Here is a 20,493-nt window from a genome sequence, read left to right on the forward strand (position 1 = left end):
TTTCTGTTTGTATGACAGCTGTGACTGTAAGGAACCAGAAATCCCGATGTCCTTGCCCCAGATAATCCCTCCTGCCCAGTGAGAGGCATGTCCCATTAAACGCCACATTACACCCTCAGATTAATAAGCGTTACAGAAGAGCACCATGGGTCGTGGAGAACCACAGCAGGTTCATTGGGTTGCAACTTGCAAATAATTACCGATAAACACCCAGATGGACTATTTCACACAGGTGAGGTTTAGTGCAAGGGCTTGGGTTGTATAAACAGAGTTAGCCATCGATATGCCTGGCGTTTATTATAAAAATTGATGGCAGCTGCTTTCTGTGATCATCAGTGAAATAGGTGAGGAAGTAGATTTTCCTAAGCAATCTATGGCTCCAGGTGCATCTCTTCCATCCATTTCAAGGAGGATTATTATTTTAAAATGTAATATGATTTTTTTTTATAAAACTGAAATGTCTAAACATAGGTACTAAATCCTCTGGACTGCTTAGTAAATCTCAAAAAGACATCCCTACCTGAATCAAGCTTTCTTTTCTTTATCTGAATAATAATATTCCTATAGTAGCTTTTACATCCTTTATCCTTTCAGAGTCAGGAGAGACATGGGTGAGCTTTTGCTGTACAAAAGCAAGACCGAACAGTCTCCAAGGTATGTTCAGTAAGCAATCAAACCAGCCTATTATGAGAAATTACCCTCTGCAAATTGAAATGCAGTAAACGATGGCATATATGCTTCTGTTCTTGTCAGCTTAATGTAAAGAGAGTTAGATTTACCTCCGTGCATGGCTCCCTTCCTTCTCCTGCCCTGAGCCAGAAAAGGAGTATACACACAGAACCAGGGAGGGGATGTAACCTTTTGGTATTTACCAACCGGATTATTTATGAATGTGTGAGTCGACTCCCGGCGTGTAGGAGAGCCACGTGGTAGCTCGGCTCTTTCTGGGGAGGGCGGGTCTTTGTGTATCCCGTGCTGGACTTAAATATTTGCATTGATTAGATCCCAGTTTGGTGCTTTTATCATTTAATTGTTATGAGCACTGTATGAATCATAAATTACAAGCACGTACATATAAAGCATAAAATGTGTAGAGCACTACAACTAGCTGGTGTATATGTTAGCCATTGGAACATGCCCAGGGGGTCATTTTTTACATGGACTTACTTCAGGAAGGCATCCTCATTCACATAGAATCACAGGTTGCTCAAAGCCCCATCAAACCAGGCCTTGAACACTGCCAGGGAGGGGGCATCCACAGCTTCTCTGGGCAACCTGGGCCAGTGTCTCACCACCCTCACAGTATAGAATTTCTTCCTAGTATCTAATCTAAATCTACCCTCTTTTAGTTTTAAACCATTCCCCCTCATCCTATCACTACATGCCCTTGTAAAAAGTCCCTCTCCAGCTTTCCTGTAGCCCCTTCAGGTACTGGAAGGCTGCTAGAAGGTCTCCCCAGAGCCTTCTCTTCTCCAGGCTGAACAGCCCCAACTCTCTCAGCCTGTCTTCATAGCAGAGGTGCTCCAGCCCTCTGATCATCTCCGTGGCCCTCTTCTGGACTCGTTCCAACAGCTCCGTGTCCTTCTGTTGGGGACCCCAGAGCTGGACCCCACAGCCCCACAAGCGTGTTTAATTTCAAGTATGTGCTTTAGCCCTGTCAAAATGAGCAGGGTTTGAGGACATGCTTAAAGCTAAGAATGTGACTTTGGAGCATCCCTGACTCAGAGACAAAGCTTGGGAAAATTGTCACAAAATACAGGAGGCAAAAAGCTTAGACTGTAAAGAAATGTGACTATGGAAATGTCCCTTCCCTTTTAGGAAAAAATAATAGAAATATATCCAGTTCACTGAGTGAAAGCAACACTAAGAAAAATACTAGACTACACATTCAGAATGAGTTGAATCAATTGACGGCTATCCAGCCACAGAGAAAAATAATGTAATTGTAACTGCGAGCAGCAAAATGGTTCTGCCTAATAGTTAAACATCAGTAAGCGCCACTGTGTCTAATAAAATGCAGATCTCATTATCTGTTTCTTATGCGCATCGTAAGATAACTGTTCAAGTTGAAAAGTATAAAAATTTGATTTAATTCACTGACATTTTGGATACAAGAGGGTCAAGTTGGTCTTGTAACAAATAACAGCTTGGGGCATATGGAAAGGAGTGTAACTGAAGATAAGGCTCTAGCAAGATGAGTGGAAAATGTAAGAGTTCAAGGATACATTAAACGAACGTATCCTGGCCTTCACACTGTAATCACCTACGTGTGCCATAAGGCAAACAGCAAATGTAATTGACACCCCGGAGGAAGATCATTACAGCTTTGGTGCTTGCTGCCTCCTGCCACCATTTCTTGCATTTGCAACACTGAGAATTCAGACTTGGCACCCTGAGGCTGCTCTAATTTATACAGGGAACTCAGCAAGCTCTAAATAAACCCAGAGAAGTCTTCAATGGCTTCTTTGAAGGTTAAACCTGTATCTGTGAGTGTCTGCCGCGGTGTCATAGATTAAAAATGACCAACATTGACATGAATACAGCAGGAGCCTCAGTGGTGAAGGAGGAGGACGGTCCTTTAAGGAGGAGGACCGTCCTTTGAGCACATAGGAGAGCTAACAAGTTCAGGCTGTAGTATGCCAAAATCAAAAGAAACAGCTTCTTCCTAGCCTGGTGTCTTGGAGAGGTTCAATGTGATCACATCTCCTTGCGTGTTTTCTTCCAGTTGTCCCTTTTCCCCAATTCCTGGGCAGTTTCGACCATATCTGACTGGGCTGTAGAGGCGTCAGGGATATGGTAGGGGTGAAAGACCTTATTAGACACTGAAGGAGCCACGCTGTGAACTTAAACCTTATTTGGCCTTAAGTTTATGGAGGAACTGACCTTGAGACATAAATCGATGGTAGGCTTTCTTGATTCAGAGAACTATTTATTCATACTGAGAGAGCTTCAGCATATCAGAGAGCGTGTCTTTCAAGTAGCCAGAATATTTAGGAATTTATAGAGCCTTTATTTCCCTGAAAGCCTCCTGGAAGCAAAATAGAGAGTTAGTGCCAGGACTGGCCTGAAAGTATAAGCAGTATGCCTGCATTCGTCCTGAGCTTAGCTCTAATGAGAAAAGTCTTGACAGTGGGACCTGTTTCCTTGAATCCCAGCTCCTGGTTAGTACTAAGTAGTTGAGCTCATTAAAACAGACCTACTCTAGATACTCAATCAATAGTTCTAATTTTTTTTTTTTGCATTGAAGAGTGGCAGACAATTAGGGACTTAAGTAACGAATGTGTTACTTCATAATGTTTTCTGCTTGGCATACTAAAGAGGCAGAGAGTTCTCGATATCAATCTCTAATTAATTAAGCTGGCTCTGAGATCGTGCTAAAATTATTGATCAGCTAGGAGCAGCAGTGGATTCTTCATTGCTTGATGTCTTCAGATCAAGATTCAATATCTTTCAGGAAGTTCCACTTTGACTAACCAGTCACTCAAGATACTCAGCCCAGAGCAAGAGTATTTTGGATGAAATTTAAGGGCAAATTATGAGAAAGGCTGAGCAGATCGACTGCTTTCTTCTGGCCCCAAAGCTGTTACCAGAATGCTGTCAGAACATATTTTTCAAGGATGTCAATGTAAGTTCTTTGTTTCATTTGAAAATATGTGAGAAATAGAAATCAGGTTCCTTCCACAGAAAAAGAAAGTGGTAGTCCAGCCTGGCAACAATAACTACTTGTCTGCATAGTACAGTACCATCCACGTGTAAGGACTAGGAGCCTCCCAAAGCTGCAACCAGAAATGTGTGACATGCAATCAGCTTCTCTTTTTATACCATACCACAGGCAGGTAAGTATGTATACCTCTGTGTCTGTGTTTAAGGACATGCAGGCACATGTCTTTCATCTACCCTGAAGATGTTGCTCTAAGCTTCAGCATTTGGGAAGGTTGTAAAGCAAAAATATACTCCCAGACCGAGGCTGTTTGTAGATAAAAATGATGGGATCAATTCTGCTCCCAGTGCTCCATGTGAAAGGTTAACCTAAGTGACCTTCTGGCCTTACACTCTGTAAGTTGGAGGAACTGCTCTGAAGACGATGGGGTTGCTGTGAATTTATGGAAAGTTTCCTGGCAGAAATATTGTTCACTGGTTTTAGCACTAAGACCCCATGGCTACATAGGAATTTCTCTGGCGACACAGGCAGCCAGGTGAGCTCGTGGAGCTCAACCCTGAGTCACTGCCTGTGCTGAGCCAGCACCGGGAGGTGAATCAGGAAAATGACCTGTGGGAAACCCAACCATTTGTATTAGGCTGTTCTCAGCAAGACCAGCGTGGGTCACCCCCGAGGCACTGAAACTTTTGTGTGAGTGTAGTGCCGAAAAAAGTGCAGAGGCAAAAATGAGCGACCAGAACCAGGGGAGGTTTTGGGGTGGTTTAAGTCAACTGAAGTGAAATTGCAGGTTGGAGGAGCTAAGTTAGCAGCAGACAACTCCTCCCACCTCAGCAGCATGGATCTCTCCTTCACTCTGCTTCAGGCCTTACATAAGTCCAGGCTGAACTGGCTCAAGGAACTAAACCAGATGTTTCGCTTTCAGTGAGTTTGGCTTCATGTTGGTGAGATCAGAGTCACAACCTGTTCAAGAGGAGCAACAGAAGTATGGCAAAAAACAACCAACCAACCAACCAGGCTGCCATGCAAGGAAGGGAGGAAACCTGCCCCTCTTAGCAGCAGCAGCGAGCCAGCAGAATAGCACAGCTGTGATGGGATGGCACATCCTCAGGCAAGCATCTCCTGTCTGTTCCTCTTCCCAGATGAGTAAAACATACATTTAACTTTCTGGACAAGACACAGAAAGAAAGCAATGTGATGTAAAGGTTTTATCAGCATGAATTTAGGATTTTTACTGTACTCATAAACACAAAGCCTTAAGTGAATAATGGAGATCATCTCAGAGAAGTACCCGGACTCACTCTTCACACTGTTCTGAAACACAGTCTGGAATTCCACCAACTTCAGTTGCCTTTTTCTGCATTTGTGCATTAATAATGTAAAAATAAATAAAAGTGTCAGCATCCTTTGAATCGCTTAAGAAAGATTTGACACAAATAATGCCAAGTTTGTTCCTTTCTAGAAAAACTCACTTTAGTAACTTCAGGTTCCATTAACTTTTTTTCAATGAATAGATGAAAGCCCAGGCTTAAAGGAAAATTTCATTCTCCATTGTTTGGCTGATACTAATTTACCCAAATGGAAATCCTGTAAATGAAGGAAATCTTGACAAGCTACAAAGAAGGGCTATAGGGATAATTACCCACCACGATTCACAAACATTTTTTCTCAAACTCAGAAAATATACAGAAATTGGTAGGTACCTTAGTAGGAGCAGAAGCAAAGCCTTCTCCTGAGATGCAAAGAATAGAGCCTATAATTTATAGCATCACATTTTGTTTGTGGCAGATTATTGATTCTTACCCAGGGCACTGGGAGGACTTGCATTCTTCTTTCCTGGTGCACTACAATCAGGTCCAGAACTCATTAATAAAGTATTATACATATTTTATATATTTTTTCTTGCATATGTATATAAAAAAGTATGTATGTATCTAGACAATTTATATGGAGAGGGTTATTGGTAGTCTGAGGGAAAGATAGAAAGAATCAGCCTCATTTACAGAACAGAAGGTTTAGATCAGATATTAGGGAAGACTGTCTAACCATAAGGAATTTTTACAACACAAGAACAAGGTATCAGGAAGGTTCTGCAGATGTTATCACTGGAAGATTTAAAGGAGAGGGATTAACAAGGGGCTCCTCCTGCTCTCCCCATCCATGCTGGCAGCTCCTTTCAGCTGTATGTGTGGAGACTTTGCAGTTTTGAAGAGCCCTGCATCAGTCTGCGCAATTAATTCCTTAATTAGCTAAAAACTACTATGCAGCCCTCTCAGTAGACCAAATTCAAGCAAGCCCGGTAACAGTGTGATGCTATGTTACACTGGTTGGAGAAGATCTTGGAGCAGGAGTGGCTTTAGACAGGTGTAACTAGTGCAATTACACCGTGTACCATCCTGCTAGCTATATTTTGGTAAAAGCACACCCAGCTGAAGCTTAGGGCTGTTTTTTTATCCTTGCAGTGCGACACACAACATCTCATTCACCCTTCCCTGTGGGCCAATATGCCAGACACATTCCTTAGCAGGTAATAGAAAGGACTGTATCTCCTCTTTTACTATTACCTCTCACTTCTGATAAAAAATGCCCTTACATGTGCTAATGAGAGAGTTCTCCTCCCCTGCCCATTCATGCAGAGTTCTAGCAAAGGTACACCTTGTTACTTGGCACTTGCAACATTTTGTAACTCTTATATTAAAAAAGAAAACTGTCAAGCAAATGACAAGGCATTCTCAGTGCAGTTCTGGAACTGGAAGAGAATGAAACTATCAGTTCCAAGAGAGCCTTTTAGGATTCAGTGTTGCCATATGAATAAAAAGAAGGTTTTCAATTATAAATCATATTTGCCATTGCAAATAGTCCCACTGAAGGAAAGAGGAAAAATGCTTAGATGGTTCAAGCCAAAGCAGAGCCCTCTATGTACCTGTTTTGCATAGTTCAGTTCAGATTATAAAAACACATTCTTATTTGTGTTAAGAAATCAGTATGGTGATAATGCAGGAAGCATGCTTTCTGTGACTTCTCAGTAACTTTCCAGACACATTGAAACTTATCATCAGCTTTCTGTAAAAAACTGAGGACTTTGTGAAGATACAGTTTATTGGAAAATTAATATCTAGAGAGCCAGCTGCTACCAAACGAGTATGTATTATTAACAAAGGACTCGGGAAGCCTTCTGCTCACTGGAGTAAAACAAATATACAATTTAATCTAAGCTCTGAATTTAATTAACTGCAAGAAAAAAATCAAACTGTTGTTTTTGCACAAGCAGTTATGCCTAAATATGATTTTGTAGGTGCATATGAATTTTTCATATAATCATTTGTGCACACAAATAAGGCATTTATGTAAGCAAAGACTAATTGTCTGCACAAGTCTTGTCAACTCCATGGGTTTTCACTATGTTCAAGCAATACCCGCTGCAAAATAAACATTGCTTTACAGCTTTTGTGGAAACATGGTCATAAACTTCTGTGTACAGAACTCTCATAGTGAAGACATATTAGATACTGTGCTCGGTGTGTTTATAGTACAGCTAAGGTGCTGTTCAGATCATTGTGGACTACGGCAATGTGCACAATCTGTGTTCAGTCTCTTCACTGGAGTAGCTAAGCCCAGAAATGAACTTGTATTAAGAGCAGAAGTCTGATGAGGAGCGGCTGAGGGAATTGGGGTTGTTTAGCCTGGAGAAAAAGGGGGCTGACGGGAGACCTTATCGCTCTCTACAACTACCTGAAAGGAGGTTGTAGCGAGGCGGGTGTTGGTCTCTTCTCCCAGGTAACAAGCGATAGGACAAGAGTAAATGGCCTCAAGTTGCACCAGGGGAGGTTTAGGTTGGATATCAGGAAAAATTTCTTCATGGAATGGGTTATCAAGCATTGGAACAGGCTGCCCAGGGAAGTGGTGGAGTCACCATCCCTGGAGGTATTTAAAAGATGAGTAGATGTGGTGCTAAGGGACATAGTTTAGTGGTGGACTTGGCAGTGCTGGGTTAACGGTTGGACTTGATGATCTTAAAGGTCCTTTCCAACCAAAACCATTCTATGATTCCATAATTGATCTCTGCGGGCAGTTACTCCCATGCAATTACACTGTTGTGGCTGCATCAGAGCAAAGACTGTACTTAAAGTAAGAGTCCAGTCTTGGATGTTTCTTGGGTAGATTAAGGTTCTGCCATGTGTTCAGCACTTCTGCAAGAGTCAAGTTCCTTTGAACTAATCTCATCCCTGTGTGTGGTGATCAGACCTACCAACAGTCACTTGGCTTGACACACGAGCATGCCACCGTGTGACTGAGCATCCTGCATTACGTGATGGGCACAAGTCCAGCGATGTGACGGGGAACATCTGCAGACCCTTCTGAAAGAGGATGAAATGAATGGGGAGAATGAATACTGTTAGAAGAAAAGATACCATTCAGGATCCAACAGCCCAAGAGAGACAAGGCCACTGCTGCTCCGTGTCTCCAGGTCCAAGCAGCAGCGAGGCTCAACGTGTTTCCCCAGCCGGCGCACACACAGAAGCACACATATACACCACATATGTACATGTATACATGGCCAGCTGCACACATCACAGACACACTCGGAGCACTCACACCAACATGGACAGCACCAATGGCCTTATCCTGCTCCACCTCTGGCTGGACAGTATGGAAGTTCACTAGTGATAATACATATATATATATACATCTACAAGGTAGATCCCTCCAGCGGCTGCTCTCAGACACTCAGCCAGCCCAGTGGCTGGCCCCTCGATCCCAGTCTCCCCAGTTGCTGGCATCTGGTCATAGGAGCCCCGAGGCTGCAGCCCTACTCCAGTTAGTGGTACAGAGTGTCACACACACACAGTTGGCCAGGACTTCTCAGGTCCCATAGGTGACCCCCTTGTGCTCTTGCCCTTAGAGATACACAGGTGCTCTCACACCCAGAGCTGGCCCTTGGACACCCACTCACCCCCTCTGCTCCTGGGCCACTTCACCTATTCACCGCCTGGTCCAGCTTGATCAGGGGCTGACGGCTCTGCTGGGATGGCCCCGGGAGGGGCCCGGACAAGGTGGTGGTACCTTGGTTTGGGTTCCCACCTACCAGTGTGCCCCTGTGCTCCTCTGGCTGGTGCAGATGGGCCTTTGATGGCCCCTGGGATGGGCCTGGGGGCAGCCTGGCAGGGTATTCTTTGGGCTCCCCCTCCTGCCATTGTCGCTCTGAGCTCATGCAGATGAGTTTATCTCATAAATAAATCCATACTAAGGCTAGATACAGGTGAGCACCTTGTTCTACACCTTGCTATGACTAAGCAGTGGGACCAGCCCACTGATTTGATGCCGTTATGTGTGCTGATCTGTGAGCAGAACCCAGCATTTACTTCTGGAAAATACAGGGGATATTTTTCCTGTTCAATAACATACTTTTTAAATCTAGTTTTCTGTTCTTATGGTTCGTAAAGTAGATCACACACACGATGCAGAAATTGGAGCTATTCATTTTTGTTAGAAATAGTCTAATTACTAGAATTTAAATAACTTGTTGACAGGTGACTCATGAAATACATAAAGAAGTAAAAAATAGGTTCATTAATTTAATTCTACTGCTTATTTAGAAGGAGGTTGGACTTGATGATCTTAAAAGATCCTTTGCAAACAAAACGACTCTCTGATTCTATGATTCTATAATTAGGGGGAAGAATTTGTGAATCGTGTGAGTAGTCTTCGCTCCTGGGAGTGGCCATCTTGAAGCCAACAAAACTGTGGATAAAAAAAAGATACTTCTGTGTGAGAAGATTAGTATTACTGCTGATAATACAACACCCGCTCTATGTGAGCCAAAATCCAATACTGAGATTTACAAAACTACTTCTCAGGGGCAACTAAAACTGTCAGGTGTCTAAACTTCTACTGGGCAAATTTTCTGTAGACCTGTTGCTGCGCATTGTTTCACGGCACATACAGAAATGCCTTTGCTTTGGCTGTGCCACACAGCTGGTTGCTGACCTGACACCTACTCGAGCTCAGGCAAGATTTTCCAATTCCTTCTTCATTCACCAAGCCCAGCTATGGGGCTCTGTTCAGGAGCTGCTTTCAGGGCTTGTTCATTTGGTAGAAGAAGGATATGATGGTCTCATTCTTCCCATTTTTATCAAAAGCTCCGTGGTTAAAGAACATACAGAGGATGTAGGCATCGAGTGGCCATTCCTACCTTGTGCCTCAGTGAAGCTGCTTTTACTCCATGCAGGAAGAGAAGGACAGACCTAAATGTCCATGTCCCACATCCCAGGTCAGGGCTTCAACAACTTTATCTTTGCTTTCTGGGACTGAATTTATAAAACAAATTTCTTCTGGTAAAGCTATTTTAGTTAATTCTTAACCTCTTTTTTTTTTTTTTTTCCCCCCACATTGCATTACACTTCCATACAGTGGATGGAATTAAACTTTATTCTTGGATTTTTGTCATAATTAGTCAAAAACAACAATTCTGGTTAAGGTGGGCACCTTATTAATGGGTATCTTTTTGTGGAAAACTGCTTTTGCAATGAATTTCAGTATTTAATCTTGTATTTCTAATATAAGATATATTGTAGAGAATTTTCAAATTGTTGGGATTTAAAATACCAAATTTATGTCATATTCTTCTGATTTGACTAGCAGAACAAACAGAATATCCAAAGTGGCCCCACCTGATGCTGAAATAGCACAATTTCAGCTGAAGGATATGGGAAGGGGCATTATTGTTAAAAATCACATTCAAAGTGTGCTGGTTGTTCGCATTATACTGCTTTGTCAGTATTAGCATAGTGCCTGATTTGAAATAGCTGGGATCTTGGAATTGTATGAAGAACTAAAAGTAACGTGGCTATGGTAAATCCAAAGGATAGGAAGGCCAGGGGAACTCATTAGGGTAACAAAGAAAACAGGCTGAGCAGAGAAATCAAGAGGACAAATCACTTTGGTTTTCTTTGTGTGGAGTAGGAATATGCAATAGCATATGAGATTAGGTGTAAGGAAAGTACTCTTGTGAAAAGGGGCAATTTAGCAGTCACACTGAGAAAGAAGATGAAGCCAAGTAATGAATGACATGAAGAGAAAAGAACTCAGAGACAAATGTGGAACAGAAACCTGAGAGACAGCGATATTTATGAAAGAAAAGAGGTGAGAATTACAAGTGCTGAAATCCAAAAGGAAAGGAAACTCAGGAAGCAATAGTGTCAATGATATCTGACAGATCAAGAAGAATAAGAAAAGTATTTTGCTGCAGTTGAATGAAGATTTTGGTCAAAGTAGTTCTAGTTTAGTGGGAAGAAGTCAAAATGGATCAAAAATGGAGTTGGAAAGAGTGAAAATTATGGAACAAAGAAAGCAAAGCTGGACTTGGGGGCCTGGACAGCGGCTATGAAGGAAGGCGAGGCTCAGAGAAGTGTTTTTCAAAGAGTGTCCCGGAAATACTCGGGGCAGAAGAAAATGACCCTAAACAAGACTTATTAGAAAGTGAGATGAGCATATGAATTATTGGATGAAAGGGATAAACAGATTTAAAAGCAGATGGTTATTTCTACTTTTTTCCCTGCACTATGAAAAAAGTGTATCATAGAAGTTTAAGAACTTCTCACCTTGGTTTTCACTAAAAAAAGTAAATTGTAATTGGGGGGGCAATATAATAAAACCTGCAAGCAAAGGGTAAGCTCTCTTTCTGGAGCAGGAAAAGAAAAGGTAATAGGTTGGGTATTTCTTACATAGATGGAGTACAAAGGGGTAGATGTCATGTGGAGATCCAGGAGACCAGAAGAAAGGCAGATGAAGTTCCTTCCTTGAAAAAGGAAGAAAAGGAAGTTAGGAACTTGGATACTACAAAATTAACTTTAACTCCGCCCAAAATATTGGATAAATAATAAATTTCGTATAAAGAAATTAATAGTTTCTACCAGGTCTTTTTCAAGAATAAGTCAGGTTAAATAAACCTGATTTTTTTTTCCTGGGAAAGTATGAAGGCCTTGTAGATAGGGAGACAAACTGTAAGTGTCATGTGTTTTTATTTCAGTAAGCCTTTTGATGCCATCTTGTAACATCGCTCTTAAATATGGGAGGGAAATATTGTCCACATAAAAGCATTATGAGGGGTTCAAAATTCCTTTGGAAAGCATAGTGCGGGGGCAAGATTTATCTGACAATGCATGGATGTTTAAAATATGCCAGATGAATCAGGCTCTGAAAGTGCTCATTTCTCTCTGTTGACTATAGAGGTCATTTAAAGTGATTATTTCAGTTTTCTGATCAGTTATCTAAAGTTAGGCAAGGTACGTCCCCCTCTAGGTTTGAATGGTTTACTGTCAACATAGAAGGACGCTTTGAGCAGGCTTTTGAGGGACAATGTCTGATTTTGGTAGTAGTCAGTATGTTCATTAATGAGTTGGATGCTGGAACACGTATTATGCTTGCTGGCTTTGCAGACACTCCCAGCTGGAAGGGCTAACGTTTAGGTGTTTTTTGAAAGGTTTGAATTTTGAAAGGTTCTTGATGAATTGAAAAAATGGTTTGAAACTGGAAAATGCAAAATGTTGTAGCTTGTGTACGGCGTGTATGGGATATTGTCCATCACCACTTGCAGTGGTTGAGTCACTGGCTATTGCTCGATTTCCCCACATGGACAGAGATGACAGCCTGGAATAGTGAAGAAAAGGGGAGTACCACAGGCCTCGGCTCCACTGTCACCGTGGCTGTATGGGGAGCGGGGCTCCGGCCACGCTCAGGCCCTCAGCGCCGTGCAAGGCCCAGCTCAGTGACCAGGACTCGGGGGGACCTGGAGGGCCGCCAGCCATCACCACGGTTCCCCTCGGCCCTGCGAGGGCCTCTTCGCCCGCCGAGGTGCCCGCCCGCGGGGTGCGGACGGAGGCGAGGCGGAGCCGGGGCGGCTGAGGCGACCCGCGACGCTCGTGCTCCTCGTCGCCCGCAAGGTGGGAACGGGGGGCGGGGCCTGGGGCGGCGGGGCGGGGCCTGGGGCGGCCCTGAGGGGCGGGGCTGCGGGCAGTGCGCTCCCCTCCCCCCTTCCCTCGCCTCTTTGCCAATGGGCGGGGCCGGGTATCCCCGCTGCCCGCCTCTGTCGTTCGGGGCGAGTCCATTGCGTTCGGTACGGGGGGGGTGCTTCGGACCCGGATGCTGGCTGCCGGTCCGGTTCGGAGAGAGGGGGAGGAGCGGAGATAGCGCCCGTGGATCAGGAGCGGGCGCTATCCTGCGGCAGCGGGGGTGGCTGATCGGGCGGGGGGAGCCGCTTTGTCCGGGCGGCTCTCCCCTCCCCCTTCCACCCCCCCTGCGTCCCGGTGGGGGATGGTGTGTCCCGCAGCGCGCGCCTTGCTCGCGCGGTTCGGCAGTTCGGTGGGGGGAGGGGACGGGAGACCCGGGCCCCGGCAGCTCCCCACGGTGAGCGCGGGGGGTACCGGGGAGGGCGCGCGGTGCTGGCGGCCGGCACCATGTCGGCGGACGAGGAGGAGCTGAAAGTCCCGGAGGAGATGTTCAAAGATGTCAAGTTCTTCGTGGTGGGAGACATCGACCCCAAGGTACCGGGTCACCCTCCCCCTCGCCCCTTCCCTCAGCTCCTTCCTCCCTCCCCCCCCCACCGGGGGGGCACTGTGGGATCGCCCAGATCCTTCCCCCCCCCGACACTTCCCGGGCGGGCTCGAGGCTCACGCGCCGCCGGGGAAGGCGCGCGGGGCAGGAGGGGGGGGAGCGCGCGCTTCAGGGGGTGTTGATGGGGGGGGGGGGGCGGGGAACCGGCCGTGCCGCGGGCAGCGCGGCGCCACCCGCCGCCAGCCGCCATGGGAGCCCGCGGCCCGGGCGCGCAGGCCCGGCGGCCGCCGGAGCGGAGGAGGGGCGGGCGAAGGGACTTCCTGTCACGGGCCGGGCCGGGCGGGCAGCGGGGCAGCGGCTCTGCCTGCCGCCCCTCCCGCCGCCCGCGGGGCCGTGCCGTCCCCGCCCCGCGGCTGTTCAGGACGGGGACAGTGGCAGGCCGCTCCGGGCGCGCGGAGGCTGCGCGAAGGAAGGCTCGGCTGACTCCCCGCTCCCCGCACGGACGTGCCTGCCAGCCCGCTCCCCACCCGCCTCGGCGTGAGCCCCACGGGGTGGGCACGTCCCAGCACGCCCGTGGCTCCGGTGCCAGCGCCGGGACCTTTCAGGCCCGTTGGGTGCACAGAGGTGCTGGTGTGGTTGAAGGTGTCATCGCCGTGTTCTCGCTGCCCTGATACAGAGGCAGGGAGCAGAAGGTGCTGACAGCTGATGGTCCAGCCCGCTGGCCTAGGGCAGCACCCAGGGTGACAGGGTTGGCCTGCGCTGGCAATACCCTACATGATGAAGTTGGCCTTACGGTTAATAACACCTGCTCATGATGGTGGTTAAAAAAAGTTTCTGTGGCATGTCCAATTAGACAAGTGTTTGAAGTGTACCATGTCTAGCTTTAGGACAGCACCTTCGTCCAGATTACTACATGTTTTATGCTGAAATTAAAGTCTTTACTTCTGTGGTAGTTGCTGCAGTTGAATCTTTGTTCAGCATTGGGTTCCTTTAATCTCGTGTCCTGGCATTCGCTGAGTCTTGTAGGCCTTTCAGTGAACTTGAGACGTAAGCACTGGCCTGCTGAGATGGTTTTTATTCGTAGGAATAGGATTATATGTGAAAAGAAATAGTGCAGGAAGAAAGACTATATGCTAAAAGAAAGAGCAGGAAAAAATGCCAAGGTCTTTAGATATAAAATTTTTGACAATGTGTTAGAGCTTGAATAAGAAGTCCTGTATTTAAAGAAAACCTATAGCAGCGATATTATTATGTGTATGAAGAGGAGTGCAAAAAACAATAGGACTCTTGTATATCATTTATCATATAAATAGTGTCCCAAAAGGCATGTAGTTAGTTCTGTGTTGACATAGCAAGACAATCAGCGGCAATCCCATCGAGCGAGTAAACAAGCCTTCTCTCAACCTGGTTTTCTTTCTTATGTTGTTTAATTCTTCTTAGCAGTTAGTGTCATTGTCTGAAGGCTTTGATTTGCTCTAAATTAGGTACACTAAATTCGCCTCTATTTGTGGATGGCTGCTCTGGGTTGCTGTCAGGCACCGAAGGTGGCTGTGGCGGGGTTGGTAAGGTCAGGCACAGCACTGCACAGAAGCGGCTGCACCGCTTCCCCTATCAGGTTGTGCTGGAAGCTGTTGAGCCGCTTCCGCATCATGAGCGATGCCCCAGTTGCGGAGTCCTGTGCACCTGAGTTGCTTCTGTGGCCGGCTGGCCTGTCTAAACACTGTTCCCTCTGGTGCTCTGGTTTCCGAAACAACTTGCTGGAGGCCGGGGCTCGCTCCTGTCTGCGCTGGTGCCTGCGCTGGTGAGCCCTTGGGAGCAGGAGGCACCGGGGAGGGCAGGGTCCTGCCTGGGGTGGGTTGCGGCGCCGAGTCAGATCAAGTGTGTTGTGCTGCGCTTGGGGCCAGCGCTTCGTGGGTGCCTTTGTCCTCCCTTCTGCAGGTGCCCTGGGAACAACCTGAACAAGAGGAGCATTTACCAGTTGTGTTTTGAACTGAGGCAGAAAGAAGAAATTCTAAATTGAACTCCACAAATAGCTTTTAAAAACAGTTCTTACAGTGAAATGTTGTTCTATCACTAATATAAAAATGATAAATACATTTGGCGCTTTTTACTTCTTCATATACAAATGGATGCTAGCATGATTTTGAAAAGAAGTTTCCTCCTTCGTCTTTTGGGGAGGAGCACACTTTGATCAGCTTAATTTTCCAAATGGTTACATGGAAAACTGGTTGTTGTGATAAATATTAAACCAGGCCTAGCACAAGTGAGCACTCCAATCAAAACAAATGCAAGAGTAAGCAAAAAAAAAAGTAATCTAGGTGAATAACTGCATACCCACTACCTACTAAAACATATGTAGCATAAACAAGAGTCTGGAATTGTGCCTGGATGTTCTTTGGTAGATGAGGGAGAATTGGGCTGCTGGCTCTCAATTTTAAATCCATTCCATTGGGATGTGCACTTGGCTGCTCACACCTTACAGGGGGTGAGGAGTAGATGTCAGCTGTTATTTTTTTTTTAATAAATGCTTTTCCTGCTCTCCTAAAAGATGTAAACCCAAACCATCGTGCTTTGGTAACACCACTTAAAATCAGAATTTCATACAGAAAGATAAAAAGTAATGCAATGCAGCATAAGGACTTTGAGCAGGATATTTGGTTTCTGGTTATCTCTTGGTTTATTATTATTTTAATTTCTTTTTATGCCTGTTGTCTTACTTCTTAGTTTTGAACTTTTCCTCTTGTTTCGTCCAACACAGATTTTAGTGGGAGAGAACAAAGGTAAAATTTATATGCCCCTAAAAATGAAATTTCACTTAAGGGATTTAAGCTAACACCTAAAGGGCAGGATTTTTACAATGATCGTGTTGGGGCTTTTAAGCATTTTATTTTCTAGTTACAGGTATATGGTTGATACTAGTATAGGTGAAGTTCTTTAATTGTGCCAATACAACTTTCAGTCCAAGCGCTACTTAAATGGAAGAAGTCATGGGTTCTGAGAGGAGTTTTGAAGTTGACATGAGGTAAATTAGGAAAAGTCTTTTTCATGCCACTTTAAAGATTCATATGAAGTTATTATCTATTGTAGTTATAGTGTTCAGACTTGCTGCCTGAAACTAGTGTAACTTTTTGCATGAGCAGACTCTGCACAGACTCTTCAATGCAGCATCGTTTTGATATAAAAAAAATTCATACTGCTAGCTCATTAGTTGTAACTTCTTTCTTGTATTGTCAGATTTGAGTGCTCGGTTTTCATTACATTCACTCTTGTTCTTAGCCTTGCCTTAAACAAAAACTTGGTCGGGGCTTGTAACTCAGGGAGAGCTGTGTGAGACAAGGAGCTTGTGTGGTGGAGCTGTTCTTAAATATCTGCTGTTTTTAAAAGTGCTTTATTTTGGTCTAGCTTTTCCCATTGGAATTACAGCATCTTGTGTTACCTTGCAGTTAGCTGGATTTCATGCAGGAAGGTATCCTGTGATGTAGGAGATTGGTGTGTAAAATAGAAACATTCTCTTCTGTTCCTGACTGTGGCGGCAAGAACAGCAAGCTTGTGATCAATATTCTTGGTTGTTTTAGCGTAATTCTTTTGTAATTTGATAATATCACATATTAATCCACTGCAGAAAAAAGTTGATTTTTTTAAAAAAGTGGAGTTTTAAAGTCAAGTACTTCAGTCAGGAAATGCCAAAATTGTCTCCTCAGAGTGGCGACTTTTCCATCCTTATGTTTCTGCTTAGCACAGATGCTTTATAGTAGCCTAACACCACATGTTTAAAGAATCTCTTTTTCAGTGCTTTCTCTGTCCTGTTTAGTGTACAGGGTAGGTAGTAATTGCTTAAGGACCAATTACTTAATATTTTGTTTGATGGATTCAGTACCTTGCTCTCTACTGTTCACTGTTGTGGGGAGAGCGTCCTGTTACGAAGGGAGCATCCCTAGCAGGCTTTGAGGGATAGACAGCTGTCCCTAGCAGGTTTCCAAGGATGAACACCAGACCACTTTGGTTCTGCAAAATCATTATGAAGTGAAACTATTCGTTTCCAACTAATAAAAGGAAAGAATAATCTTAACTGACATTTTTAACATTTGAACTCTAGACCTTATTGTTTTAAAACTTTTTGCTCTTCCCTCCACACCCCACTACCTTCTCTATTACTTTTATTCAAATAAAAGTGAGTTCCGTTTTGGGGGGCAGGGCTGGATTCATCACACACATCTCTACAACTGAGCTGAGAGAATGCTGAACTCTTAAACCAACATCTTCTATATGTGCCTTGCGAAAATAGGTATAAGATGTGCTTTATGAGTTGTGAGATGTTTTGCATTTTCTGAGGACAGTAATGGAGTGAGACCACCTCTGGATGTGTTTAAGAAAAGACTGGACATGGCACTTAGTGCCATGGTCTAGTTGACATGGTGGTGTCAGGGCAATGGTTGGACTCGATGATCCCTGAGGTCTCTTCCAACCTGATTGATTCTGTGATTCTGAGACATTTCAGTTCCAGTTTAAGGTACTAGCATAGAGGGCATGTGTCCTACTTTTTTTCTTTCTTATTTCTATAAAAATATAAAAGTGATTTTATTTCTATAAATCACTCTGTCCTCCATCGCTTCTTTTCTCAATACATCAGCTCTTTGTTAGAATGTTTTCCCTTCTCAAGGCAGTGGTTACAACTGTTTTTTGCTTGCAGATCCTTCTGATACCAAGGGGTATTAGACATGTTCTCTCCTCACTTTTTCTGTCTGGCTGCATTGTTTCGGAGCAGCTGGATGGCTTCTTCAGACATACTCATATGCTCTTGGATGAGGTATATTGATTGGATGTAGAAATATTGGAACCAAACGCATTTGGTGAAGTTGGAATTCTTTTCTTAGCTGTTAAATGAACATTTACAGAAAATGCATAAACATCTTTTTTTTTTTTCTCTATCCAATTAAATAACTGGCCAAATCTGGAAGAATTCCTATGAAGACTGCAATGTACAGTCATGATGTTACCTTTCTTTTACCTTTTTTAAACTTCAAGTTCTTCTTTTAAAGTATATTCAAACGCTTCCAAAGCTACCGTATGCAAAAACAAACACTGAGGGGAACAGTTTTCTTACTCTGCATGAGAGAAAATTATTTTGAGATTTTTTTTTGAGGAATATATGTTTTGGAGAAGTTTTGACAATTTCCAGATTTCTGCCTCAGCCTGAAGTATTTTGGAAAGTAAATCTTGAGCTTGTATGATTAAAATATGGCACAGGTATAAACCATTGGCAATCAGGTTTTAAATGCGATGAATTTGGCAACTTCAAAAAGAGTGCCAGCCACTTACAGGAGGACAACCAAGAGAGAAGGTCATATTCATTCCTGTTGTGTGTTAGTGTGTTCTTGCATTAACATTTTTTCTCAAATAAAAGGTGCTAAAAATTGTTGACTTCTCCCTGTTCTCTTTTGCGTTTAGGTTATTCAACTTCTGAAAGCTGGGAAGGCAAAGGAAGTTTCTTACAATGCACTGGCTTCCCATATTATTTCAGAAGATGGGGACAATCCAGAAGTTGGAGAATCTCGTGAAGTTTTTGATCTCCCTGTGGTAAAGGTGAATGACTCATCCGTGATATTGCAAAGTACTGATGTGGGTCCTTCGTTACTATAACAGAAAATATTGATGTTTAGATGATGACCAAATGAAACATATCTTTAAAAATCTTTTGTTCTTGTTACACAAACTTTTATCCTGACTGATAGACAATGCTGTTACCTCCTTTCTCTTTTGCTCTGTATCTGTCAGTGGTTTGTTTTTTTGTTTTGGTTTTTTTTTTGTTTGCTTGTTTTATTTTGTTTTTTTCCAGATTCTTCCTTCAGTCATCTGTGAGCTGCTGTTGTATTAGCTGTACTTCAGAAATGTTTCTGATGCGAAAGTTCTTATAAGCTTCTGGCAATGGAAAACCTCAATTTAGACTAAGTAGTAGACTGCTGAAGGTCTTTTTACACACACATAACTGGCAAGGTGCAAAATGATGTTGTTGATTCTGTATATGTGTGCTAGGCTAATTTTAAACAATAGGAGCTTGTAGAAAAATAGATTTTTTTTTTTCCTCATAATTTTAGGTTGTGTTTTTTTTTTTTTCTTACTCATACTGGAATTACCGGTATTTTGTTACTATCTTGCAATACTGGGTTATTTTTCCAGTGAAAGATTCTGGACTTCGTGTTTGAAAATGTGAACTTGTGACTCTGCAAGTCATGAGCGTGATTAGAAGAAAAAACACTAGTATTTCACTGCCAGTACCTTTGGGTACGTGATTTTGGGTTATTTTTTCCATGTGTTTGCAGATGGTAGTAGAGAATTTTGATAACTTAACATCATGAGAGTTCACCTGACAGTGTAGAAGTATGAATTAATCCCAGAAAATAAAAGATGCTTAGCTAGAGACGTTATGGTTATAGTGGGTGTGCCAATTAATTTTTAGTTCCTGTTTCTGAAGTGTTCTGTGGCATAATTTTAACCTTAGAAACAAGACCACTGCTGTGATTCTCACATGAAGGAAAGACGTCAGGGTCGTGACAGTGCTTTCTGCTTTCTAATGCCATTTACTTAAATAATTTAATTTTCTTTATAACTGCTACTAGCTAAACTTTTTCATTTGCCAAACAAGAACAAGTCTTTCAGTAACATCGCTTAGTTTGACCTGAAACCATCACAGCATGATCTGTAATCAGGAAGATTAGACTAAGTATTAAGGGAATGGAAGTCAGAGGCAAAGGTAGTTTGTTATCGAGAGAAAAGCCATAGAGAATAAGAAAAACTGGAGGGAGGAAAATCTCCCAGTCTTTTTTCAGAGGACTGAGGAGTTATGAATTAGATGGTTTTAGTTCTTTTTTTTTTAATGCTTTTTTCTAAGAGAGAGAGAATAACAAGAATTAGGACACCATATACATAGTTCCCACAATATACTTGTTTGAATTTTGCAGAAAAGCCATTTCATACTGAACGTGATGCCAGTCTTTACACCTTCTTCCTTATATGCTGTATTGGGACCACTGTCCTCTTTCTCTTCCCTTCTCCACCATCTCCCTCTCTCCCAGAGGGGGAAATACTGTCCCAGAATACTGTCAGTTAGGGGTCATCACCTGTGTGCTTAGCAGCCCTCATCGCTGTGTATTTAGAAACTTCTTTCTATATAAGGTTATGGTACCTGACTCCTTGGTGATGAATGTAAGGTAGGGGATTTTTTTTAGAGCACGGAAAACTGAAAAAAGGGAGAGGATGAATAAATACTGTAAATGGTTTTCCTG

General features: G+C 43.6%; 1 protein-coding gene across 1 annotated transcript in view; it reads left to right on the forward strand.

Annotated features, from left to right (window-relative positions):
• Positions 1 to 13,034: 13,034 nt before the first annotated feature.
• The window catches only part of PAXIP1 (PAX interacting protein 1), a 36,648-nt gene continuing 29,189 nt past the window's right edge, over positions 13,035 to 20,493 (forward strand). The window contains exons 1-2 of the mRNA XM_068404941.1: positions 13,035 to 13,200; positions 18,659 to 18,793. Coding sequence (XP_068261042.1) covers positions 13,114 to 13,200; positions 18,659 to 18,793 — 222 coding nt within the window. The 5' untranslated portion in view covers positions 13,035 to 13,113. The remainder of the gene's footprint in view (positions 13,201 to 18,658; positions 18,794 to 20,493) is intronic.

This window comes from Nyctibius grandis, chromosome 7 (genome assembly GCF_013368605.1).
Source record: "Nyctibius grandis isolate bNycGra1 chromosome 7, bNycGra1.pri, whole genome shotgun sequence".
Taxonomy (NCBI): Eukaryota; Metazoa; Chordata; class Aves; order Nyctibiiformes; family Nyctibiidae; genus Nyctibius; species Nyctibius grandis.